The sequence below is a fragment of the Bombina bombina genome, chromosome 5, assembly GCF_027579735.1.
Source record: "Bombina bombina isolate aBomBom1 chromosome 5, aBomBom1.pri, whole genome shotgun sequence".
Classification (NCBI taxonomy): domain Eukaryota; kingdom Metazoa; phylum Chordata; class Amphibia; order Anura; family Bombinatoridae; genus Bombina; species Bombina bombina.
In genome coordinates this window covers 941864774-941892738 of record NC_069503.1, presented here as the reverse complement: position 1 = coordinate 941892738, position 27965 = coordinate 941864774, and the positions used below count along the sequence as shown (strand labels likewise).

General features: G+C 38.0%; 1 protein-coding gene across 1 annotated transcript in view; it reads right to left on the bottom strand.

Moving 5' to 3' along the window:
* PI15 (peptidase inhibitor 15) overlaps positions 1-26300 on the bottom strand; it is a 96537-nt gene extending 70237 nt beyond the window's left edge. The window contains exons 1-2 of the mRNA XM_053715140.1: positions 26078-26300; positions 25388-25712 (exon numbers count right to left, since the gene is read on the bottom strand). Coding sequence (XP_053571115.1) covers positions 25388-25663 — 276 coding nt within the window. The 5' untranslated portion in view covers positions 25664-25712; positions 26078-26300. The remainder of the gene's footprint in view (positions 1-25387; positions 25713-26077) is intronic.
* Between the last annotated feature and the right edge of the window lie 1665 nt (positions 26301-27965).

Here is a 27965-nt window from a genome sequence, read left to right as displayed (position 1 = left end):
CATTACTAAACATTGTGGGCAAGATTGCAATTAGCGCACTAATTTTTTTATCACTCATGGGTGCTAACTGCAATTAAGGTAAAAAAAGTAACAGTGTTGGATAATTGCTGGTATTAGAAATTGAAAGTAAAAAGTTAACAAAAAAGAGAAAAACTCATTTCAAGACAAGGATATTGTGACTGCGCTAGCTCCCTCTCATCATAGAATTCTATTGGGCGCTAAAGAAAGCCTTTTCCTTTTATCACTTACACACTAACATAAAACTGCAATAGACTGTTGCACAAATATTTATACCAACATACTGTACATCAACTGTATGTTGGTATAATAACTATAAATTCCTATGTTCTTCACTTCAAAGAAAATATTTCTATATATATTCTATATATTTTTGTAAAATATATATCTATATACCTATAAAAATATATACAGATAAATAGATAGACATAAATTGTATATACATATACACAGTATATATACTGTGTATATATATATATATATATATATATATATATATATACAGTATATATATATATATATATAATAAAATAAAAAGAATATAAATACATAAATGCACTTGTATAGACATGTATACTTACAAACATACACATATTTATATATATATATATATATATATATATATATATATATATATATATATATATATATATATATATATATTCCTATTGGATTCTATTGAATTGATAAGGCTGCTACAGGATTGTAACGGGTACGACAGAATGGATGTGCTGGTTACCCTGGATGTGAACAGCCTATACGCGATTATACCGCATCACCTGGGCATGTCTGCAGTCAAGAAACAACTGCTCAAGAGTCCTATGTTGGACCACCTGTGGATGTGATCCTACAGCTATTGGATTTTTGTTTAAAGTACAACTACTTTAAGTTCGAAATTTTTTTTTACTTACAGGTCCAATGTGGCCCCATCCTTTGCTAATCTGTTTATGGCAGACTTTGAATCTGAACAGACCAATTTGTTCCATGATGACAGGATTAAACTTTTCCGAAGATACATTGATGACCTCTTCATTGATGACCTCTTCATTGTCTGGGGTGGCACACAGGAGGATCTACCTTAATACAGTAGATTCCAGAGTACAGTTTAAAATAACATCTAGTAGCGATTCTGTGGAATTCCTTGATTTGCGAATCTCTAAGGGGACTGAAAGGTTTGGTACTACATTGTTCAAAAAGCCAACTGACAGAAATTCCCTACTGGAAATATCCAGTTGTCATCCACCAAGTTCAAAGAAGGCATTTCCTAGATCCCAATTTAAAACAGTGGTAAGGAACAACACTGATAAACAGCAAAAACAAACCCAATTAAAGGAGATGCACCACCGGTTTAGTGAATGTGGTTATGGGAGTACACAGACGAAGAAGGCACTCAATGAGGCCTTACAGATGACTCAGGAACAAGCTTTGGTTAAACAGAACCAAGATGATGGTGTGAAAAGGATGATATTCAGCACAACCTTTGCACCAGAGAAAATTGGATTCGCTGCTACATTAAAGGACAATTGGAACATTGTTGCAGGTGATAAGTCACTCCTCTTTGGGCAGGTGGAGGGCCCGATTGTTGGCTTCAGACGGGTTAGTTCCCTCAAGGATTTACTTCTACGACCTGATAACAAGGACAGTTATAATCCTCAAACATGGTTAAGTCAAAGAAAGATGGGATGTTTCCGCTGCAGTGGGTGCATGACATGTCGAGGTTTGATCTCGAGTTCCAATTTCATCCATCCTTAGACCAACAGGAAGTTCTTCATTAGACATAGAGTGACTTGCACCACTACTCACGTTGTCTATTTGTTACACTGTCCGTGTGGGCGGCTCTACGTGGGCAAGACTCAGGATGACCTACGCACCAGGATGGCTAATCATAGATCTGCCATCCGGAGTGCTATCAAGAATGGTGACTCTGAACAGCCGGTGGCGAGGCATTTCTCCCAGAATGGCCATGGAGTATATGATCTACGCTACATTATCATTGACCACGTTCCGGCACCACAGAGAGGTGGTGACAGGTCAAGACGTCTATTGCAGAAGGAGTTGCAGTGGATTTATGTTCTGGACACTATGCACCCAAAGGGCTTGAATATGTCTATGGACTACCAGTGTTTTCTTTAAAAATGTTATATGGTTTTCAGACCTGTGATCTCTTACTATTGTGCTCTAGCAGTCTACTTACTATTTGGAGCGTGTATGATTACAGTATTGGTTGTTAGAAATAACATGAGGATTCCAATGTGTGTCTGGGTATGGGTGTTGATAGTTTGCCATGGTGAGTTTGGTGTTTAAGTGGCTGCGAGTGCATGTGTGAATGAGGTTATTGATGGTTGTGTGTTATGTTTAAACATGATATAGTAGCTTTGGGGTGCATACATTGTTTAAATTCTCACTATACATTAAGCTTTTATGGTAGTTAAAATTACAGCCAATTCCTGGAATGATGGTTATGTGTTGATTATAGTGGTTTGATAAATGAACTATTTAGATTTAGGATCTAGGTTAGTTTAAGTGGTATGCTAACCTCATTAGTATTTGTGAGTGGTTTTGGTTGTAGTGATGTGTGATTCTTCAGTGCGGCTGTTGTAATGGGTATGGGTAATATAGGAGGATGTGAGAACTGCATTTGGTTTAATTGGTGTGACATTATGGTATTATTACCGATTTGTATCAGCTAGCTTGGTTTGTTACAGTATAGTATGGTTGACGCTCTGCTGGCGATGTATCAACAATGTATTTGTTTAATACCTGTATGGCAGTCCGTGTGGTAGAGTGGGTTAATTTCTGTTGTTTTGATTGTGAATGTGAATTGTAGTGTGGGTTATTTGCTGTGGTTGTGATAGTGAATGAGAGGTTGTGTTTGGGCGTGTTTATCTGGGTAGGAGTGTCATTTCAACTGTGGGTGCGAAGTGCTTAGTGTGCTGTAAGAAGCGAGTGAATTTACTGTTAAGGGTAACGGTGCACATTTCTTGAAAGTTATTGAGGTTACGCTAACCTTGTGGAGGAGTATTAGACTTACAATCTAGAACTGATGGCGATACACGGTCACTTTCAGTGACAGAGTAGGGAATCAGGTCTTTTCAGTTTGTTAGAATTTGTATATTTGGCTTTACGGGTTTGTTTGAATGTTGCACGATTGTTTATCTGTTTAACTGTTTATGGGTGGCGTTCTTACGGATGTGGTTTGTGAACTGATTATGGTTAATTGATGTGGGGTGTCTGCTGATACAATGGAATATTTGTGTTGTTACGGTGATCCCAATGGGGTGAGTTTGACTGGTTAACTGCGCTGGATGTGGACAGGCACTATGAATATGGTTTGGCTTGTTCAAAATGTTTAATAAGGTGCGCTGTGGTTTGTGTTGACAGTTGGTTGCAAGGTAATAATTGGCAAGTAACGATGGAACGGAGCACAGAATATGTGAATGCTTTGTCTGATATTGCTCAGGAGATATGAAGTTAGAATACGCATATGTGAAATCAATATATGGCTTGTACATATGGCGATCATGTTTGTTTTTAACCTGTCAGATGTTTTACATGTTGGTGTTAGGAGGTTACTATGGTGATGGACTTCTCTTTGTAGCTGTGTTCTGTAACAGTTTTGCTCATGTGCAGTTGTGCTTGGGAAGACGTGCAGAGACACAGCTGATTCAGATTTCACGGTGATGGGTTTCCTGTTAAATAGGTGTGTTTTGAATTTGTTCTGTTGGTCTGAGGACGGGGGCAACCCCGAAAACGTTAACTAAACAATAAAGGAGTTTGTTATTAAGACGGTGAGTGCCTTCCCTTTGCCTGTTTTATATGTTCTTTACTTGAAGAGCACCCCGGATGATGAACTACGTAAAAGTGAGTGCTGGTACCCCTTTGCTATTGTCTATATATATATATATATATATATATATATATATATATATTGTGCAAAAAAAGACAGCACTCACTGGTCTTATTATTATTATTATTATCATTTATTTGTATAGCGCCGCCAAATTCCGTAGCGCTGGGTACAATGATAGGGGTATACAATGACAAAGATTTGTGATACAATACAAAACATAACAAGACTAAACAAATCTAGCACAGGCGGAAGAGGGCCCTGCTCCGGTGAGCTCACAGTCTATAGGTTTAGAGTGCAGAGACATAAGGTTGGGGTAGCTTGTTACATCGGTTGTATTTGCAGCAGTGAGTCAGGCAGTTCATGTACATGTATTAGCTTGGTTCGGATGCAGGATGGAGGAGAGATGGTAAGCCTGTCTGAATAGGTGGGTTTTCAAGGATCGTCTGAAGCTATAGAAGGTTGGAGACAGTCTGATGGAGCGGGGTAGAGAGTTCCAGAGGAGAGGAGCAGCATGTGCGAAGTCTTGGAGGCGGGATTGGGATGTAGAGATAACAGGAGTGTAGAGACATAGGTCAGAGGTTGATCGAAGAGGACGGGATGGGGAGTATTTCACGATGAGAGAGGAAATATAGTTGGGAGTTAGACTGTTGAGTGCTTTGTAGGTTAGGGCTAATACTTTAAATTGTATTCTGGAGTGTATGGGGAGCCAGTGTAGAGACTGGCAGAGCGGAGCAGCTGATGTAGATCGTCGACATAGGTGGATGAGTCTAGCAGAAGCATCATAATAGATTGGAGGGAGGAGAGGCTGTGTTTTGGAAGGCCAATTAAGAGTAGATTGCAATAATCAATGCGTAACAGGATGAGGGAATGAATAAGTATTTTTGTAGTTTTTTGAGTAAGGAAGGGATGAATTCTGGAAATGTTGCGTAGGTGTGAATGGCAGGATTTGGTAAGTGTTTGTATATGTGGGTTGAATGTGAGTTCTGAGTCTAGTGTGACCCCAAGGCAACGGAACTGGGGTGAGGTGTTGAGAATAGAGTCTCCAACCATCAGAGAAATGTCAGGTGTCGGATGTCTCGAAGAGGGGGGGATAAGAAGCAGCTCAATTTTGGACAGATTGAGTTGGAGGTAGTGTGAAGACATCCAAGAGAAAATTGCAGAGAGGCAGTCAGAAATCTGGTTGAGTAAAGAGTGAGAGATATCAGGAGAGGAAAGATAGATTTGGGTATCATCAGCATATAGGTGGTACTGGAATCCAAAGGAGGCTATAAGTTTTGCAAGGCAGGATGTATAAAGAGAGAAAAGCAAGGGACCCAAGACAGAGCCTTGCGGTACTCCAACTGAGAGAGGCATAGGATCACAAGATATGTTGTTAAAGGAAACTGAAAACGAGCGGTTTGAAAGATATGATGCAAACCAGGAGAGGGCTGTGTCTTGGATGCCAAATGAATGTAGTATTTTTAGGAGGAGAGGATGGTCAACTGTATCAAAAGCTGTGGATAGGTCAAGAAGAATTAGTAAGGAGTAATGGCCTTTTGCTTTAGCTGATAACAGGTCATTTGTTACTTTAGCAAGAGCAGTTTCTGTTGAGTGTTTAGGGCGGAAACCAGATTGTAGTGGATCAAGTAAGGAGTTAGTTGTGAGAAATTGAGTTAGCCGATTATAGACTAGTCGTTCCAATAATTTTGAATTTTTTTTCTATTTAAATTAAATTTAACTTTTAATGATACAAAATATTAAAAAGTAGGGGTAAACATGACGTTTCGATGCCTAACTGGCATCTTATCAAATGTCCCAAAGATAAGTAAGATGGTTCCTAAGAGGTTACGTCAGCTATGTGATGTTCCAATGTGAACATAAAGATTCTGGCTTTCTTTTCTCTCTTTATAGTGATTACCGATTTGACAAAGAGGCTGCTATCAGCTGTTTCTGATCCTATTCATGCCGCAGTGAGAGCGGTCCATCACACCCACACACATGTTGATTGGTTAAAGTGTCATGTGTCAGTCCCAGCAATGTTTCACTCTAAGAGCATGGCTAATTACCATATCAGTGCGTAGTTCCATATCCTCCACCCTCCATTGATGTGACTAGCCAATCTCGTGGCTCTGTAGAACTCGAACGTCATCATGCATGCCCACCAGTTACGCTTGCATGCGATCAGGACCTTGTGAAGAATGAGCGTTCCATAACCTTGTGAAGAATGAGCGTTCCATATGATTCTGGCATAACGATGCCGTATTCAGCGAATATAAACCTCATTGGGTCTCAGATGATTTTCGTGCATGTTCAATCCTCACGTTCCTTGTCATGGGCGGAGTATGTGTCAGCATTATGTGGTAAGGTAGATTACTTGTCAAAATGGACCATAAAGGTCCCAATCAAGCTGATACATGGCTTCAATCACGGAAGAATGGATGTTATAAATGTGGGGAATGTGTTAATTGCAATTCCATGCAGACAGGGACTCTTTTCAGCATCCGCATAAGAATAAAATATACACTATCCGCCATTGTTTGAATTGCAACAGCTCCTTTGTCATTTATATATTGATTTGTCCTTGTGCCTTATTTTATGTGGGGTAAACGACCACCCCGTTCAAGGATCGTATGGCTAACCACAGATGCTTCATTAGAAAGGCATTGAAACAAGGGACATCTGATCTTCCTGTGGCTCGACACTTTGCCACACATAAACACAACATATCAAGTTTACGCTGCATGATCATTGATCATTTGCCTGCATCCAGAAGAGGGGGAGATCGAGCTAGAATGTTGCTGCAACTGGAGTCCAGATGGATTTATATGCTGGACATTGTGTCCCCAAAAGGACTTAACATTAAACTAGATTTTGGACCTTTTATTGGATAAGTAAGGTTCCTTATATTCTGTTCCAGCATCTATAATATGCTATCCTCCTTTTGCTATTAACATATAATATGGGACTTTTTAATGGATACAGCTCCAACTATGTTCTTAACTTTTTCCTTTTTCTGTTTTTTCGTTTTTTTTTCTATGCATTTTTCTTTCTGGCTTTCATACTACTGGATGCTGAGTGGATTTACAAAGCAGTATGAGAGGGTCCACCACCCCACATGATATTACTATACCAGTTATGAGCCTGTTACTGGTAATCTATCTTACCACATAATGCTGACACATACTCCGCCCATGACATGGAACGTGAGGATCGAACATGCACGAAAATCAACTGAGACCCAATGAGACTTATGTTCTCTGAATACGGCATCGTTATTCCAGAATCATATGGAACGCTCATTCTTCACAAGGTCCATATTCTTATAGGCCCCGATCGCATGCAAGGCGTAACTGGTGGGCGTGCATGATGACGTTCGAGTTCTACAGAGCCACGAGATTGGCTAGTCGCATCAATGGAGGGCGGAGGATATGGAACTACGCACTGATATGGTAATTAGCCATGCGGTTAGAGTGAAACATTGCTGGGACTGACACATGACACTTCAATCAATAAACATGTGTGTGAGAAAAGAAAGCCAGAATCTTTATGCTCACATTGGAACATCACATAGCTGATGTAACCTCTTAGGAACCATCTTACTTATCTTTGGGACATTTGATAAAGATGCCAGTTAGGCATCGAAACGTCATGTTTACCCCATGTTTACCCCTAATCTTTTGTATCATTAAAAGTAAAATTTTATTTAAATAGAAGACCAGTGAGTGCTGTCTTTTTTTGCACAATGGATATTCTTTTTTGACGTTGCACCCTGGCAGATGCTTTAAACTACATGGTGTGCAGTTCTAATCTGGTCTTATATAAAAATTAGACATGTGCAGTAGGGAAAAATTCTTTCGGATGAAATTTTCATTACGAATATCTGAGGAAATATATTTTTTCCTGCATATTCGTTTCCTGCACTATTCGGTTTTCATTTAATTTAAAACGAAACACAAATCGAATTTTTGTTTAACATTTACATTCGATTTAATTAAAACAATTGTGAATGTTTTGAAGCTACAGGTGAAAAGTTGAAGCTAAATACTTAACCTAACCTGATCCTCTTCTTGCCAGAGCTCTGGCCGTGTTAACAGGAAGCTTAGCAGTTCGGCTCCCAGGGCCTGCACTAAAGTCAGTGCAGATCCAGGGTGCCGAGTTTGCTAAGCCTTCTGTTAGCGCGGCCAGGGAACTGGCAAGTAGAGAATCAGTTTAGTGTGCTCTCCAGAGTACGTTAAGGTAATTATTAAGCCTTATAAATCAATTTAAAGGAAACAAATAAATACTGACAAATTCCGTCACTAATTTTTCGTTTTCTTTAAATTTTGTTGGTGCAATAATTCCCCTTCTTCAGAACATAAATAACACACACAAACCGTGCTTAAATAGAGTGAAACACAAACAGGTACCTCCTTCTTCCTGTCAAAAAAGGCGCCAAACTGACATAATTTACGGTTTGGGTTAATGTGACCCTGGAAGTTTACAACATCCACTTCCGGGTTATAATAATCTTTATACGTACAACAATGGTGAACAAAAAGGGGATCACTAGTGTCTCCAGTGGCCCAAAGGTATTAAAACAACTCACCATTAATAAACCTAGTTATACATTGTATGTTAAAGCACAATTTACAATGTACCTCGTTCCATATATTTCTTATATGACGCAGTGTGTGCAGTGCTTAACTATACATGTTTACTTATACCGGAAGTTGCGTCACCTCTAACTGCTTCTTAAATCTATCTGTGGGGTCGAGGGATACCACACCAGCCATTGTCTATGGTATGGGTGATGACGTGGATTAGAGATAATTTGCGCTATCGCCATGGTACCCCCTAAACCAGTATTGAGTTCCCTACCCTTATAGGTGACTCTAACACATGACAGTGAAATGGTATTATAAGGTATGCACCGTTGTCAATAAAATTACTATAATGATGGGTGTTAATGTGACATATTGATTACTATCTGTAACAAAGAATGATGTATATAGATAGACATGCACTAAATCCCCTCTTGTAAGAAGAATTATATACTTGGATTAAGAGATGTAACCCTGCTGCCGATCCTCTGAGCAGTAACTTACTGTTGTATTGTCCATTTTTTTGACATGTTAAAATGGTTGACCACGTAATGTTTGTTGGTATATTCTTACTGGCTGTTCTAATTGTCGTCTGACATCGCTATGGTTTAGGCTTGTCACCGAAGTGACGTCACAATGGTAGAGTTCTGGTGCAACCGGAAGTGACGCAACTTCCGGTATAAGTAAACACGTATAGTGAAGCACTGCACACACTATTCGTCATATAAGAAATATATGGAACGAGTTACATTGTAAATTGTGCTTCAACATACGATGTAGAACTAGGTTTATTAATGGTGAGTTGTTTTTATACACGGGGCCACTGGAGACACTAGTGATCCCCTTTTTGTTCACAATTGTTGTGCGTATAAAGATTATTATAACCCAGAAGTGGATGTTGTAAACTTCCAGGGTCACATTAACCCAAACCGGAAATTATGTCAGTTTGCTGCCTTTTTTGAGAGGAAGAAGGAGGTACCTGTTTGTGTTTCACTCTATTTAAGCACGGTTTGTGTGTGTTATTTGTGTTCTGAAGAAGGGGAGTTTTGTTCCCCGAAACGTCAATAAATTTGACTAATTGCTTTGAAGAAAACCTGACTTTGTTGGCGCTTGCTGTATGTACATATTTCTTTTTAACCCTTTTTATCAATATAAATGATATATTTTTTAGTTTAAAAAAGTAAATATATATGCATAATAATTTATACTTATTTATTTTACATGTGGTTTGTGATTTTTTTTTAACCCTTAGACTTTTTGTCAGACCTCAAGACGCCATGCTAATTCTTCTAGCATTTGGGCTTTCGTTGTTGCGATATCCATTGAAAGTAAAGGGCGCGCTACAGCGATGCTGTCCACACTAAACCTTTTTTGGTAGATCTGAATTACCATGGACTTGTAATATTAAGTTGCACACTAATGTTAGCACGGTCTACCAACACTGCTTATTGCGTCCCTCGATATCATTAGCGCGTCACTTATAAACTTCCCCTGTATTGTGGCCCTTTTAAACAGTTAGATGATCATGTTTATTTTCTTATGTCCAAGAAAATAAAGTGTACTCATAAAAGTGGGATAGTTATCTGATTAACTTTTCTTCTGTTGTATGTAACCAATGCAACAAAAAAAGTGTATTATTACTTAGTGAATATTTCTTAATGAACGATATTAAATAATATTATATTTATCATGCTACACAAATATTTTCATTGTTACTAGTGTAGTTGAGATTCTGACTGTGTTTAAAATATCTGAAATGTTTTTAAACAGGGGTGATGCACAACATACATAGTCATGCTGAGATCGGCTTGTTAAAGGGACATTTTAATACAAAACTAAAATGCTCATTAAAGGGGAATGACCACAATCATTTGATAATTATCTCATTTTAATAGTTGCTAAGAAAAGATTTTCAATGTCAATGAAATCACAGTCAGCCAATTTCATTGTTTATTGACAGCACTTTTGGTCAAATAAAAATGTCTTTCTGTTTTTCCAATCGCAATCCAAATTCTCAATATTTAAAGTGACATAAAACCTCAAATTTTTCTTTCATGATACATTATAACCTACATTTAAGTATACTTCTATTACCAAATTGTCTGTTTTCTTGTTGAAAAGCAGGAAACTGAGAAGAGTGCTCGTGCCTGTAGCACTATATGATAGCTGTTTTGCTACAATGTTATACATTAGCATGAGCACTAGATGGCAGCACAATTTCCTGTCATGTAGTTCTCCAGATGCTACCTATCAAGATATCTCTTCAACAAAGAACAACATGAGAAGGAAGCAAGTAAATAGAAGTAAATTGGATTTTTAAAAAAAAAAAAAAAATTCTATTTGAATCCTGAAAGAAAACATTGGGGTTTCACGTCCCTTGAACAACTCACATACAGGGCCAGTTTTCACTTATTTAATTCCACTTTATTAAAAGGACTTCAGAAACCACAGACAACACATTTTCATTTATCTCCAATACCGTAAAAAGCTTTTAAATATAATTATGGTTTTGTGAATGGCTTTGTGGAGGGGAAAATCACCTGATACTACCCCCTTTATATTGTATGCGTTAGGAAATTATATCACTAAACTGATACAAAGGCTACTTACTCATTAAAGTTAAAGGGATATTCCAGCCAAAATTTGAATCCACTTGGGTGAATTTCAGTTTTTAATAGAAACATATTTGTAATAAACAAGTATTTGCAAAAATGCTTCTAATTAAAGCTATAGCTGTTCTAAAAGTGTATTTAAGTATGCAAAAGAAAAGATTCGGATCTCAACTCCCGGAAATGTTAAAAAAGGGTTCTTTATTCCAACAGGTTAAAAATTCATGGTAGAGCATAAGCCTTGACTTACGCGTTTCGTCCGTTGGCCGTAATCATAGTAGATCGTATTTAAGTATGCAACATGCACCAGCATTTCAAACGCAGCAATTGCTCAGAGAGCCTAAGATGATTGTACCATTTGGTAATGACTCAATCTGTTAATTGCTGACATGATACAGATTCCCACTGGCTATGCTTCACATGCACATACAGAGAAAAATGCTAACACTAAAACAATGAAATATGTTTCTATTTAAAGATGTAATTAATCTATGCACATTGAAATTATGACCGGAATGTTTATAATAAGCACTTTTACACTAATATAAATTAGCAAAATTGATAACCCAACAAACACATATGTCCACTATAGCAATAATGTTACTGTTTAAATCTCTTAAAGAGACATACACACATATCTATATGGGTATATCTATATATAATATGTTTTGGGCCACAACAGAGTAATTGCACACGTCACCTATTAGCATAACTACACACTATTAAAAGGACATTACACTGCAGAGTAAAACTACATTTTCATGGTTATTATTATCATTTTTTTGTAGAGCGCCAACAGATTCAGTAGCGCTGGTTTACTACTCTGCATGCTATTGTTTTTCCTCTTGCGCCTATAGCTCTCTTTAACCCCATAATAACCAGCAACCCACCCTGTTCGACTCTGGTCTTTCTATGGGGGTTGCTTTTTCAAAAACGCGGTCTCACCACCAAGTGCTGGTTAGTGAAGTTCTGCATCTTCACACTGGGCGCCACCCGCTTGGAGTTAAAGTTTTATAACAGCCTATGACAGAAGCAGAGCGCACAGACATTGTTTTCTTCTTGACAATCGCTATTGAACACTTCAGTTTAAAGTGTAGAATACAGAGCAGGAGCTGTATATTTTGCAGTAGCTGTATTCCTCAGCAATGGCAGTTTAGAAAAGTTTTAGTTTGGGGGGCAGAATATTCTTCTATTGGCATAACTATAATACTTTTTTTTATTGTTTTAATACAGAAATCAATCATTTGCTTAGCAATTTATTTGATGTAGAATTTAGTTAAAATGTAGTTGACATCATATTTAAGATCTTCTTGTGATATTTTTTTTATTTCTTTATTGAGGTTCTGAAGAAGGCATACAGAAGATATGAAAAATGAAACATAATAATATGCAATGCAGGGATTAACCCCTTGAGTGCTAACGACAGCTCTGAGCCATCGCAGAGTTTCCCACTCTGGTGCTAATGACGGCTCAGAGCCGTCGCTAGCTCTCTCCCACCTTGAGGGAGATCTGGGGGCTCCCACCCGCTCCTACCCCAGCGATCGGGACTTCACGTTATGCGCAGTGAAATCACACACAATGACGTGATGACGTCACTGCGCAACTTTATTTAAAATAAACAATGTTAAGTATAGGAGTAGGGGGCATACTGCTTAGAAGCCTGTATCGCAGGCATCTAAGCAGCTACAGACCCCTAAGACCCATTGTTGGAAAGGTAATCGCCCAACCTTTCCAACAGTGTAAGTCTTGGGGATCTAAAAAAAAAGCTAAAAAAAATATTTAAAACAACAAAAAACAAAATTAAAACAGCTTAGCATCCAGGTGGGAAAGTGTTTAGCACTCAAAGGGTTAAACAGTATAAGTCCAGATAACAAAATGATACATTTCTAGCAAGAAGAGTCAAAAGCATAGTATTTAAAAAAGTGCCTAATATTCTATGTGCTCCCTAAATGTCACAAGAGGCCACTCATGGACCTCAGTTATAAACTCATAAACATAGATAGGGGGGTATTTCTATTGGAGAGACCACTTTTAGATCTCTACATGAGAACCTCTTTTTTCTTTTTTTGTCATCAATTTGGTAAAGTCATATGTAAGCGTTAAAGTTAAGACCTCATAGTCAGACTATATGGGCGGTGACTAAGCTTAGAATGAAGACATAATGTTAATAGAATAATTTTTATATACATACACATGTCTGACTATCCCCTATTAAGATGTAAAGAATAACAATAATAAAGGGGACTCTTTCCATAAAGAGCAGTAGCTCGTCCAAGAACACCTTATTAAAAAATTAAAGCGGTAGTTAGAGGAGCCAAGGGGGGTAATTTAGGACTAGGATTATGTAGATTATAGTGAAGTCCCATCATAGAAAGTGGAAGAGAATGGATTATCTTTAAATTTTTGGGCAAGGTTAGATCATTTGGCGATGATTTGAGAATCAACTAGTTATGAAGCTACAGCCAATTGAATGATGGAAATTAAGAATTTAAGAATGCTGAGGCTTGAAGGGCAAAGTTGGCATGGTCACACAAATATAATTTATACATAGAACATGTTGAGTGCAAGGAACCCGTATAGCAACATGAAGATTGTATGAAGAAGTCCCCTTTTTTAGCTTATGTCCGGGTAAAGCTGTATTAATTCACCTCCTTAGCCCACTCACCCCACCTATGTGGCAAAGTAGCATCGTCAGTAAAGTGTCAAACCTATGAACCATGAAGCCCTCATGTGTAAATTGTCTTAAAGCTATAGATTAGGGTGAGCACAATCCTTATTAAGAAAACGCTATAATTTAGTGGAGACTAACGTAGTTACCTAGGTAGAGTATTAAACAACTAAATATAAGAAGGTCTTCGGGCTGCGCTCAGTGTCAGGACACACCGCCCCGGCCGCAGGCGGCGCCCCCCCCAACACCCAGAAACAAGACCCACAGATCATTGTCTAGGATAACATCGAAGTAGAATACCTATACCAACATTGCTATGTGCTAAAACTATGGCCATACAGGTAGTTAACTAGGTGGCAAAGTACAATTCTAATGTAAGCATTCAATGTAAAACATAAAATATATACAAGTTCCCAGCTGTGTATTCCTACCCTCCTTCATATAGTGAGATAAATATTGAAGTTTGTACTGCTTCTTGATGAAGGGCAGAAGTGTTTAATCACTTTAAATAAAGAGCACTCTCATGTAAAGATATCATACTAGCAGAAGAGTAAATGTATTTGTTTTGTCTAAGTTTTTAATAGTTATGTAGTAATAGGAAAGAGTTAGTAGAACTAATAGACCTACATGTATGGTTTCTAGTAGATACTAGCATAGGTCAGGAGAGGAGGGGATCTCAGTACAATCGCAGAGATATTTAGTAAATTTTCTCAAGCCCAATGAATTATAGGAAGTGGGATCTTCTAAACTAGTATCTGTTGCTAAATTCAGTAGCAGAGCATATAGGTAAATACAAACAAGCTAGAGTTTAAACATAAACAACTATTAGAGTTCCAACAGCTAATGATCAAAATAATCCTGCCTGTAATTATAATATAGCACAAGCAACAAGAAGTTCAACTCTTTGTCCCATACATCAGGCACAATTGCCGTCATTAAGCTATAGTTAGAGTCTATAGTGGACAGTTATAGAAAGGGTGACTTATGCTCAATGAGTCCACATATTTGGTGACCACAAGATCGGTTGGCATCTCTAACATACCCACTGTGGCCATATGTTTGCAGCAAGAAACTTATCATCCCACTCCTGTCTTGATGGGCCAGGTAGAGGCCGTGCAGAACGCATAATCCCCCGGTCATTGTCGTGCACACAATGCGTATTGCTGCGATTTCAATACAGCCAACAGAGATGTTAAACCTGATAAGTGTTTGTGTTCAATCCACCTTTGGTTAACTGGCACAGTTAGGAGTTTCGGCTTTGAGGAAGTCAGCACACTCAGGTCACTGACAGAGAACGGTGCCAAAAGCGATTGAAAGCACAGATGCATGGCAGAAGCGTCTCTCTGATCCCAAGTGTCTGGAACTGAATCAGGCACTGAAGAGCCCAGCCCACCTAAGGGCCGTCCTCTGGATCGTGACTTGGCACAGCTGAGCTTCTGCACTGACCATCCATATGGGAGCCTCAGCTACGATTTCCAAGAGCTCAACAGCTCCAGCATGACTTTAGGTAAATGTTGTAAGAGAACCTCGGGGCTCTGCGAAGCTATATACCTCTGGTATACCCCCCTCATTTGGTAAGAGCGTTAGGTCCGTTCGTGTGGCTGTCTGAGTGAAAGCTAGTTTTCTCCTAGGTGTACTCATTACTCCGTCAACGTACTGACTACTCTCCGGTGCAGTTAGAGAGGTGGGATTTGCTGTGGGAGTATGATCTGGGACACAGAGTGCTTCCGAGAAGACCTCTTGATACTGTGAAAGCAGACGGCTGATTTCTTTTAGCAAGCAGGAAGGCTCCATGTTAGCTTGATCTGCTTTAGGGGACAATCAGCTTGTAGTTTTAGAAATGTATATCTGTAAAGCACATTGAGTGCTGCGTAACGACAGGACCAAGGGTAGGCCAAGATTGTAAAATGGCTCCAGGCGCCGATGCCAGCAGTTATGCTTACATAATTGTATTCAGTAGACGCAGAGTCTAATTCACAATTCAGTTCCAGTGAAATATTAAATGGATCGATGAGCTAAGATGTGAATTTCTGTGATTTTCAAGGAAAGGCTGCAGCAGCATACAGCTATGCGACTGAACATGGCCGCTGCCCGGAAATTCCCCCCTCTTGTGATATTTAATCAGAAATAAACCACTGAATGAAATAAAACTCTCAAAAAACTGGGGACAGACACACTGGCATTGACAATATTTCCTATTTTCACTATTATATACTAAGATGGCTCCATTTTAAGAAAGCTAAAATGTGTTAGAGGAATTATAATTATTATTATTATTAACCCCTTCCTGCTGGGACTTATTTGTCTACATTGTAACAAAGTTCTGATGTAAACAAATAAGTAAAAAATGAAATCACTAGATCGTTAATGTGATAGTGGGATTTCAATCATGAGATCATGTCAGGGGGGAGTGCCGATAATGCTAGGCATGCCCTCCAGCCCATGATCTCATTTAGGAAGCTTCTATCACTTAAGGACAGTGAAACGGCTAGGACGTTCCATGCTGTCCCAACGGCTCTAAAGCCCAGCGCAGTTAGGACAGCATGGAAAGTCCCTACCCTATTCTAAATTAAAAAGTAATCAGCTCTTTTACCAGCCCTTAAAAGGGTTTTTTGCGGGACATGCCCCTAAGTAATCAGCTCTTTTGCCTGTAAAAAAAATACAACCCCCCCAACATTAAAACCCACCACCCACATACCCCTACTCTAACCCAATCCCCCCTTAAATAAACCTAACACTACCCCCCTGAAGATCTCCCTACCTTGAGTCATCTTCACCCAGCCGGGCACCGATGGACCAAAAGAGGATATCCGGAGCGGCAGAAGTCTTCATCCTATCCGGGCAGAAGAGGACATCCGGATCGGCAGACATCTCCATCCAAGCGGCATCTTCTATCTTCATCCATCCGGAGCGGAGCCATCTTCTTCCAGCCGACGCGGATCCATTCTCTTCAACCGACGCCTACTGGCTGAATGAAGGTTCCTTTAAATGACGTCATCCAAGATGGCGTCCCTCGAATTCCAATTGGCTGATAGGATTCTATCAGCCAATAGGAATTAAGGTAGGAAAAATCCAATCAGCCAATCAGATTGAGCTTGCATTCTATTGGCTGATCGGAACAGCCAATAGAATGCGAGCTCAATCTGATTGGCTGATTGGATCAGCCAATTGGATTGAACTTGAATCAGCCAATCGGAATTAAGGTAGGAAAAATCTGATTGGCTAATTTAATCAGCTAATCAGATTTTTCCTACCTTAATTCCGATTGGCTGATAGAATCCTATCAGCCAATCAGAATTCGAGGGACACCATCTTGGATAACGTCATTTAAAGGAACCTTCATTCGGCGAGTAGGCGTCGGTTGAAGAGGATGGATCCGCGTCGGCTGGAAGAAGATGGCTCCGCTCCGCTCCGGATGGATGAAGATAGAAGATGCCGCTTGGATGAAGATGTCTGCTGGTCCGGATGGCCTCTTCTGCCCGGATAGGATGAAGACTTCTGCCGGGGGGTTGTATTTTTTTTTACAGGCAAAAGAGCTGATTACTTAGGGGCATGCCCCGCAAAAAGCCCTTTTAAGAGCTGGTAAAAGAGATGGTTACTTTTTAAATTAGAATAGGGTAGGGACCTTTATTATTTTGGGGGTCTTTTTTATTTTATTAGGGGGCTTAGAGTAGGTGTAATTAGCCTAATATTCTTGTAATCTATTTTTATTTTTTGTAATTTAGTATTTGTTTGTTTTTGTAATTTAGTTTAGTTTATTTAATTGTATGTAATTGTAGGTAATTTATTTAATTAATTTATTGATAGTGTAGTGTTAGGTTTAATTGTAACTCAGGTTAGGATTTATTTTACAGGTAATTTTGTAATTATTTTAACTCGGTAGCTATTAAATAGTTAATAACTATTTAATAGCTATTGTACCTAGTTAAAATAAATACAAAGTTGCCTGTAAAATAAATATAAATCCTAAAATAGCTACAATATAATTATTTGTTATATTGTAGCTATATTAGGGTTTATTTTACAGGTAAGTATTTCATTTTAAATAGGAATACTTTAGTTAATAAGATTTAATTTATTTCGTTAGATTAAAATTATATTTAATTTAGGGGGTGTTAGGGTTAGGGTTAGACTTAGCTTTAGGGGTTAATACATTTATTAGAGTAGCGGCGACGTCCAGTTGGCAGATTAGGGGTTAATACTTGAAGTTAGGTTGCGGCGATGTTAGCGGTTAATACATTTATTATAGTAGCGTTGAGGTCCGGTCGGCAGATTAGGGGTTAATAAGTGTAGGTAAATTAGCGGTGACGTTGGGGGAGGCAGATTAGGGGTTAATAAATATTATGTAGGTGTCGGTGATGTTAGGGGCAGCAGATTAGGGGTTCATAGGGATAATGTAGGTGGCGGCGATGTGCGGTCGGCAGATTAGGGGTTAAAAATATTTATTATAGTGGCGGCGATGTGGGGGGACCTCGGTTTTGGGGTACATAGGTAGTTTATGGGTGTAGATAAGAGCTTTATAAACCGGCGTTAGCCCAGAAAGCTCTTAACTACAGCCTTTCCATGGGCGGTAGGAGTCTTGTCGGTAGAGTTGTAACGCTCACTTCAGCCCAGACTCTAAATACCAGCGTTAGGAAGATCCCATTGAAAAGACAGGATACGCAATTGGTGTAAGGGGATCTGCGTTATGGAAAAGTCACGGCTTGAAAGTGAGCGGTACACATTTACCTACCTGACTCTAAATACCTGCGGGCAGCCAAAAGCAGCGATAGGACCCCTTAACGCTGCTTTTGACGGCTAACGCAGAACTCTAAATCTAGGCGAATGTAAGTATACAATATACAGAGAAATTTGGTAAATTTACAAGAAAACACATATTTTCACCACCTGCAGTATATTTAGAGTAGGCTGTAACAACTGCTTCTCACTTTTATATCTTAAACTATACTTTGCCCAGCTTCGCGTTGACGTCAGCTTAAACAGTGAGGGACTGCAGCTGGGGGCAGAAGACATCTGCCTTCAAATGGTAAGGAAGCAACGATTGTGCTCCCTTCCTATATGAAGACTGATCAGATTGTTACAACGAGTGTATCAATCAACATGGGTATTGAGTGGGGGTAATGGGAGGGAAGGAGGGAGGCAAGGGGATTGGCCCAGGGGAGAAGGGGGCAGGGAGGGATGAGGTCCTACACTATGGCACAAAATCAGCTGGAGGGGGAAGGGTAGTCCCTATGCAATAGTAACAAGTGATCTTGAAGGGGAAGGGGGGCCACTACACTACAGAAAAGAAAAATAAACCAACCAAAAAAAAGTTATTTGTTACTGGCAGACTGTTGGGGAGAGGGAAGAGAAGTGTTTGGGAGGGATCAGGCAAGGATAAGAGAGTGGGAGGTTAATATCTGCACTAGATAAAAAAAGTAACCTTACAAGCTAACTGATTAACCCCTTCATTGCCGGGAATTTCAGAAGTGTGGTGCGCAGCTGCAATAAGCGGCCTTCTAATAGCCAAAAAATAATTTCAAAGCCATGCATGTCTGCTATTTCTATAGAAAGGGCACCCTAGAGAAGCTTTTGTCTTAGGACTGTAGTAGTTGTGTGTAAAGAATTTCAGTGAGAAAGCCAAAGTTAAAAAAAATTATATGATTGTATTTGGCGGCCAAATACTGGCATCAAATATACTAAAATGGGCCTATAAAAATATCATGGGTTGGCTACCTTAAAAATATAGGCCTAGATTTGGAGTTCGGCGGTAGCCGTCAAAACCAGCGTTAGAGGCTCCTAACGCTGGTTTTGGGCGCCCCCTGGTATTTGGAGTCATTGATTAAAGGGTCTAACGCTCACTTTTCAGCCGCGACTTTTCCACACCGCAGATCCCCCTACGCCATTTGCGTATCCTATCTTTTCAATGGGATCTTTCTAACGCCGGTATTTAGAGTCGTTTCTGAAGTGAGCGTTAGAGCTCTAACGACAAAACTCCAGCCGCCTGAAAATAGCAGGAGTTAAGAGCTTTCTGGCTAACGCCGGTTCAAAAAGCTCTTAACTACTGTACCCTAAAGTACACTAACACCCATAAACTACCTATGTACCCCTAAACCGAGCTCCCCCCACATCGCCGCCACTCGATTTAAATTTTTAACCCCTAATCTGCCGACCGCCACCTACGTTATACTTATGTACCCCTAATCTGCTGCCCCTAACCCCGCCGACCCCTGTATTACATTTATTAACCCCTAACCTGCCCCCCACAACGTCGCCGCCAGCTACTTAAAATAAATAACCCCTAATCTTCCGACCGCAAAGCACCGCCACCTACGTTATCCCTATGTACCCCTAATCTGCTACCCCTAACACCGCCGACCCCTATATTATATTTATTAACCCCTAATCTGCCCCCCTCAACGTCGCCGACACCTGCCTACACTTATTAACCCCTAATCTGCCGAGCGGACCTGAGCGCTACTATAATAAAGTTATTAACCCCTAACCCGCCTCACTAACCCTATCATAAATAGTATTAACCCCTAATCTGCCCTCCCTAACATCGCCGACACCTACCTTCAATTATTAACCCCTAATCTGACGACCGGAGCTCACCGCTATTCTAATAAATTGATTAACCCCTAAAGCTAAGTCTAACCCTAACACTAACACCCCCCTAAGTTAAATATAATTTACATCTAACGAAATTAATTAACTCTTATTAAATAAATGATTCCTATTTAAAGCTAAATACTTACCTGTAAAATAAATCCTAATATAGCTACAATATAAATTATAATTATATTATAGCTATTTTAGGATTAATATTTATTTTACAGGCAACTTTTTAATTATTTTAACCAGGTACAATAGCTATTAAATAGTTAAGAACTATTTAATAGTTACCTAGTTAAAATAATAACAAATTTACCTGTAAAATAAATCCTAACCTAAGATATAATTAAACCTAACACTACCCTATCAATAAATTAATTAAATAAACTACCTACAATTACCTACAATTAACCTAACACTACACTATCAATAAATTAATTAAACACAATTGCTAAAAAAAAATACAATTAAATAAACTAGCTAAAGTACAAAAAATAAAAAAGAACTAAGTTACAAAAAATAATAAAATATTTACAAACATAAGAAAAATATTACAACAATTTTAAACTAATTACACCTACTCTAAGCCCCCTAATAAAATAACAAAGACCCCCAAAATAAAAATTCCCTACCCTATTCTAAATTAAAAAAGTTACAAGCTCTTTTACCTTACCAGCCCTGAACAGGGCCCTTTGCGGGGCATGCCCCAAGAATTTCAGCTCTTTTGCCTGTAAAAGAATAAATACAATACCCCCCCCCAACATTACAACCCACCACCCACATACCCCTAATCTAACCCAAACCCCCCCTTAAATAAACCTAACACTAAGCCCCTGAAGATCTTCCTACCTTGTCTTCACCATACCAGGTTCACCGATCCGTCCTGGCTCCAACATCTTCATCCAACCCAAGCGGGGGTTGGCGATCCATCATCCGGTGCTGAAGAGGTCCAGAAGAGGCTCCAAAGTCTTCCTCCTATCCGGCAAGAAGAGGACATCCGGACCGGCAAACATCTTCTCCAAGCGGCATCTTCAATCTTCTTCCATCCGGTGCGGAGCGGGTCCATCTTGAAGCAGGCGACGCGGATCCATCCTCTTCTTCCGTTGTCTCCCGACGAATGACGGTTCCTTTAAGGGACGTCATCCAAGATGGCGTCCCTCGAATTCCGATTGGCTGATAGGATTCTATCAGCCAATCGGAATTAAGGTAGGAATTTTCTGATTGGCTGATGGAATCAGCCAATCAGAATCAAGTTCAATCCGATTGGCTGATCCAATCAGCCAATCAGATTGAGCTCGCATTCTATTGGCTGATCGGAAAAGCCAATAGAATGCGAGCTCAATTTTTTATTTTGGGGGTCTTTGTTATTTTATTAGGGGGCTTAGAGTAGGTGTAATTAGTTTAAAATTGTTGTAATATTTTTCTTATGTTTGTAAATATTTTATTATTTTTTGTAACTTAGTTCTTTTTTATTTTTTGTACTTTAGCTAGTTTATTTAATTGTATTTTTTTTTAGCAATTGTGTTTAATTAATTTATTGATAGTGTAGTGTTAGGTTAATTGTAGGTAATTGTAGGTAGTTTATTTAATTAATTTATTGATAGGGTAGTGTTAGGTTTAATTATATCTTAGGTTAGGATTTATTTTACAGGTAAATTTGTTATTATTTTAACTAGGTAACTATTAAATAGTTCTTAACTATTTAATAGCTATTGTACCTGGTTAAAATAATTAAAAAGTTGCCTGTAAAATAAATATTAATCCTAAAATAGCTATAATATAATTATAATTTATATTGTAGCTATATTAGGATTTATTTTACAGGTAAGTATTTAGCTTTAAATAGGAATAAGTTATTTAATAAGAGTTAATTTATTTCGTTAGATGTAAATTATATTTAACTTAGGGGGGTGTTAGTATTAGGGTTAGACTTAGCTTTAGGGGTTAATACATTTATTAGAGTAGCGGTGAGCTCCGCTCGGCAGATTAGGGGTTAATAATTGAAGGTAGGTGTCGGCGATGTTAGGGAGGGCAGATTAGGGGTTAATACTATTTATGATAGGGTTAGTGAGGCGGATTAGGGGTTAATAACTTTATTATAGTAGCGCTCAGGTCCGCTCGGCAGATTAGGAGTTAATAAGTGTAGGCAGGTGTCGGCGACGTTGAGGGGGGCAGATTAGGGGTTAATAAATATAATATAGGGGTCGGCGATGTTAGGGCAGCAGATTAGGGGTACATAGGGATAACGTAGGTTGCGGCGGTTTACGGAGCGGCAGATTAGGGGTTAAAAAAAATATGCAGGGGTCAGCGATAGCGGGGGCGGCAGATTAGGGGTTAATAAGTGTAAGGTTAGGGGTGTTTAGACTCGGGGTACATGTTAGAGTGTTAGGTGCAGACGTAGGAAGTGTTTCCCCATAGGAAACAATGGGGCTGCGTTAGGAGCTGAACGCTGCTTTTTTGCAGGTGTTAGGTTTTTTTTCAGCTCAAACAGCCCCATTGTTTCCTATGGGAGAATCGTGCACGAGCACGTTTTTGAGGCCGGCCGCGTCCGTAAGCAACTCTGGTATCGAGAGTTGCATTTGCGGTAAAAATGCTCTACGCTCCTTTTTTGGAGCCTAACGCAGCATTTGTTTAAACTCTCGATACCAGAGTTAAATTTATGGTGCGGCCAGAAAAAAGCCTGCGGAGCGTTAACAGCCCTTTTACCGCCAAACTCCAAATCTAGGCCATAGTTTTTAAAAGCAAATGAACAAAAAAACAAAGGCTCTATTTTGGTTTAAATGAAGAGATAGCAAAAATGCTAAATATTCTCCAGCACTTTGGGCCATTTTGTTTAGAAATTCCCGGCAGCAAAGGGTTTAAGAGGAGTCAGTCAACATACAGGCCCTTCGACCTGTGATCTGATTGATAAACCCTTGAAATCTCAATTTTGTTTGTCATTATTCTCTTGAGATTACAAGATAAATAGATTAATGATTAAGGACAAATATAACGATTTTGTGTTGTTTTCAAGAATTAAAGATTTCAAGAAGAATTATTTTATGATTTTGATCACTAGGAAAACACACCTACAATACTGTACAAACTACAGAGATCAAGAGCAAGATTGTGATCAATCCCTATATACTGTATATATATATATATATATATATATATATATATATATATATATATATATATATATATATATATATATATATATATATATATATATGTGTGTGTGTGTGTGTGTGTGTGTGTGTGTATGTGTGTGTATCCCTGCTGGGCTATTAACATTCTCAATAAGTCCTTTCGCAGTTTTAAGCCACAGAAAAAGTAAACGGTCAATTGTGGACTCAGGCTAAAGGTATTCATAAGCAAAAGCTCTATTGCATATTTCAGTCTGATACATGACTATTAAATTATTTATCAGCAAGGTAATGTATCCCCTGCAATAACAATTTTGCATTCTCAATTACATTTTTTCATTTTATAATGACATCATAAATAGAAGTAGATTGTAACACAGGTTTAATATATTAAAGAAAACAAAAAGTGCAAAGTATTTTAAATACAGTTTTCCTTGTTTACACGAAACAACGATTAAAATAAATACACTCAGGAGCCACATAAGCCAACTAGGCTGATTTGTAACACTCTTGAGGTCTCTCTTTTTCACACATGCTAAAGCATCTTTAGAATGGAACTTTAATAAGCTACATTTTCCCCAGCCAACAATGGAATACAATTCATATTTCAGTCAAGTTCCATAAATATTTAAGCAACCATTTTTGCAACACTTTTGTCTAGAATTTGTCTTTCTCTGACCTGCATGACAACGAAATCTTTTTCTGTGCTCTTAGACATTTTACTTTTTGCAGTGCATTAAATTTGACAAAATGACATACATATAAACACACACATATATTGTATACACACACACAAACATTCACACATATACACACACATATGCACACACGTATACACATATGTAGACACGCACACACATATAAATATATATACATACATACATACATACATACACGCCACACACACACATAAGAATATATGTGTGTGTATATATAAATATATATAAATGTCTGAGTGTATATATGTGTGCATATATATATATATATATATGTGTGTGTGTATGTTTGTGTATGTGTATATATGTCTGTATATTTGTGTGTATGTTTAACTAACCTCTTTGACCATATTTTTCCTATAAAGTGACATGTAAGTAAAAATGTAACTTCAAATTCTCTTGTGTCATCAAAATGACCTCTTACTCTTCAGTCTCCTTTGTTGTAACTAAGCACCTTTTTATGACAACATACTGAGATATGCTTAGGATCATGCATGTGTCTTGAGAGCTATATGTTTCATAAAGTTATAGTTTTTTTTAATAACATGTCTTTCTGTATCGGAATGATAAAGGTTTAATTTTGATGTTCATGTCTCTTAAAGGTAAGTGGTTGCTTATGCATATTATCTCAGTTTATTTGAAGCCCTCATATACAGAATCCCTACGTATTTGTCATATGATAAGTGATAATAAAATGATACCATAATAGATTATTTCAATTCCAAATAATTATTTAGTAGGTTTGAAATTAGATTATTAGGTTTATAATTCGGTTATTAGATTAAACCACAAAATATTAATGACATGGGCCCCTATTTATCAAGGTCTGGCGGACCTCGCTGAATACAGCGAGCAATACGCTCGCCGTATTCAGCATTGCACCAGCAGCTCACAAGAGCTGCTGGTGCAACGCCGCCTGCAGACTCGCGGGCGATTTCCGGCGATGTCTGTCCGCCTGCACAGAGCAGGCGGACAGGTTATGGAGCAGCGGTCTTTATGACCGCTGCTTCATAACTGCTGTTTCTGGCGAGCATGCAGGCTCGCCAGAAACACGGGGCATCAAGCTCAAATATGCCCCATGGTCTCCTCTATGTTTTTCAGCTAAACAACTCTTTGATGTTTCTAAAAATCTACAGAAGTTGCTGATTATATTCTCATAAAAGGAATTTCTAATCTAATTTTCTAAAATTAGTTTTTAAAAGTATCTATCTTTATAAAGCATTTGTGCTATAAAAATCCACTCACCATATACTCCATGTTGGCTGCAGGTGGAAAGACTTTGCTTCTCACTTGATTATGATATTCAAGAATAGCGATCATGTCATTCTGAGAAATATAGCGCTTCCTTCTGGTCTTAGGGATATTTGCAGAGTTCAGCTGAGCACTTAAATCTAGCTTTATGATGCTATGATTGCTGGCTGATGATGATGCTAAGTCTGTGGAATTAGGTAACACTAAACCACATGTTTCATAGAGTAGGGAGAATAGGAAAGCAGTGATGATAGGTATTTTCTCTATCATGTTTGGACGACAATAAGCAACGTTTGTAGCTTAAAATGCTGTATGAAATCTGCAAAAAAAAAAAAAAAAATACATAGTGGTAATAAAACACTAGGCTGGAATATTTTAATTGAAATAATCTCTGACCAGTAAAAAATTAAAATCTAAAATAAAAAGTATAAAAAGTGTACATTGTTTTTATGTAGACAACCTAATAAAAAGGAAAGATATAACCATATATATACATAACCATTCTCAGTTAAACATTACAATGAAATATTTTCTAAAAATAAAATTGAATATTATTACAGCCTTATCTTATGTACTGACTGTGTCCTGCCAGTGAATTACACAGCAAACATATTTTAAGAATTGGAATCTTATCACAGGCACATTATAATTACATAACTGAGAAAACACATGTTATTGTCTTACCTTTCAATATTTAGAAGGAAGGATCTTGAACTAGTTAAACTTGCACTGTGTAATGGAGTGTATATCCTTGTATGGGAACAATCTATCCTGTCATACATTCCGTGAAAGCAAAACTGCTAGCTTGAAACTCATGGCTGCAGGTTTTGCTAAGTGATAACAGCTTTTATATATTACAGCTTGTATTCTTTAGAAAGGGCAGTCTTTCCAAAAGTCTGTTGCAAGCAGGACCAACAGAGGAGTGGTTTAGTACCCCATACAGGGATTGGGTGGCATCCATTCAATGTGGGAGGTGAAGTAAATGGCATACAGTAAGTATAGTGTACCAGATATCCCATTGTAGTTTCAGAATGTATGTAAAGTACCTGCCTAAGCATTCCTTTCCCTTTAGTGGTACTCTCATTTACTGGATAATCTCTCTATAAACGTATTTAAGATGGGCTTATAAAAATTGAAGTCCTACTAATTCAGTAGAAATTGATGTTGCAAATAGGTAATAAAGCATTTGTTAAGATATGTGAATATTTTCATTTAATACACACACAAAAGGTAAACCTAAGATATATATATACACACACACATATGCAAAATATATTCCTCTGAATACATTTATATTTAAAAAATATATTCAGAGTAAAGTGCTGAGTTTTTTGCTGTTCATTATTGTATTTGTATATATATATATTCTCCAATGTAAAAACTGCACTCACAGTGTTTCCAAAGGTAAAATAATAAGGGAAAGTCATATGTTTTTAATCTTTGGAATCTTATATATATATATATATATATATATATATATATATATATATATATATATATATATATATATATATATATATATATATATATATATATATATATATATATATATATGTATATTTTGTGAAAAAGTGTATGGAATGTTAGTAAATGGTGTATACTTAGGACCCAGAATTTTACACAGTTTCTACCCTGGAAGTGGCATGAGCATATAATCCCAGGGAAAGCTATTGATTATTTATTTGCATTATGTTCTGTGTGTTTTTTGGGTTCCTTGAGGTGGAGCTTTCAGAAGAGCAGGGTGGATTGCACTAACAGGTAGAGAAGAGAATCCAGTTCACATTTCCCACTGAGTCTCTGTGTGAGTATTAAGGTGATTACTCACCTAATGCTAGTTTGGTTCTTTTAAAAGAGGGACAAGGAGTTTGCATAACCTGTAACTGAAAGAAACTGGTAAATTGTTAGTACTGTTGCTAATATTGCTATTTTGTTGGTAAACAGACACACTGCCCCAATAATAGTAAGCTACAATTTGTTTAGTAAGAGCTCAGAGGAGCAAGGACTTTTATTTATGTTTTGTTTATTTATTGAATTAAACAGTGCTATTTTGCTGCCGGAAATAAACAGGCAACAGGCCTATAAAACATACATAGTGTGTGAAGTGTGTTCCTGTCCCGGAAGGCTGTGCAATCATTGAGAGATCCCTTGGCAGATTTGCATGAACACGTGTGGTCTGTTACAAGGCATGTAAAATATATGATACAATACAATAATGTGAATCTTACAGGTAGGAAAACAAATACTAGTTGTCAACCAATTAGTGTGTGTGTGTGTATATATATATATATATATATACATATATATATATATATATATATATATATATACACACATTATATGGCCAAAAGTATGTAGACACCCCTATTAAGGGCCAGATTACAAGTGGAGTGGTATTTAATGCTACTGCTTACGCTTACTCCGCTAGAAGTATGTTTTTTGCGTGAGTCGGGTAGCGTTAACCTGATGTATGCAAAAAGACAAAGTTAAGATAATTAAAATTGCATTAAGGTATTCCCCTATAGAAGTCAATGGAGGAAAAAAAGTAGAAAAATACACCCTACTCTCGCACAAA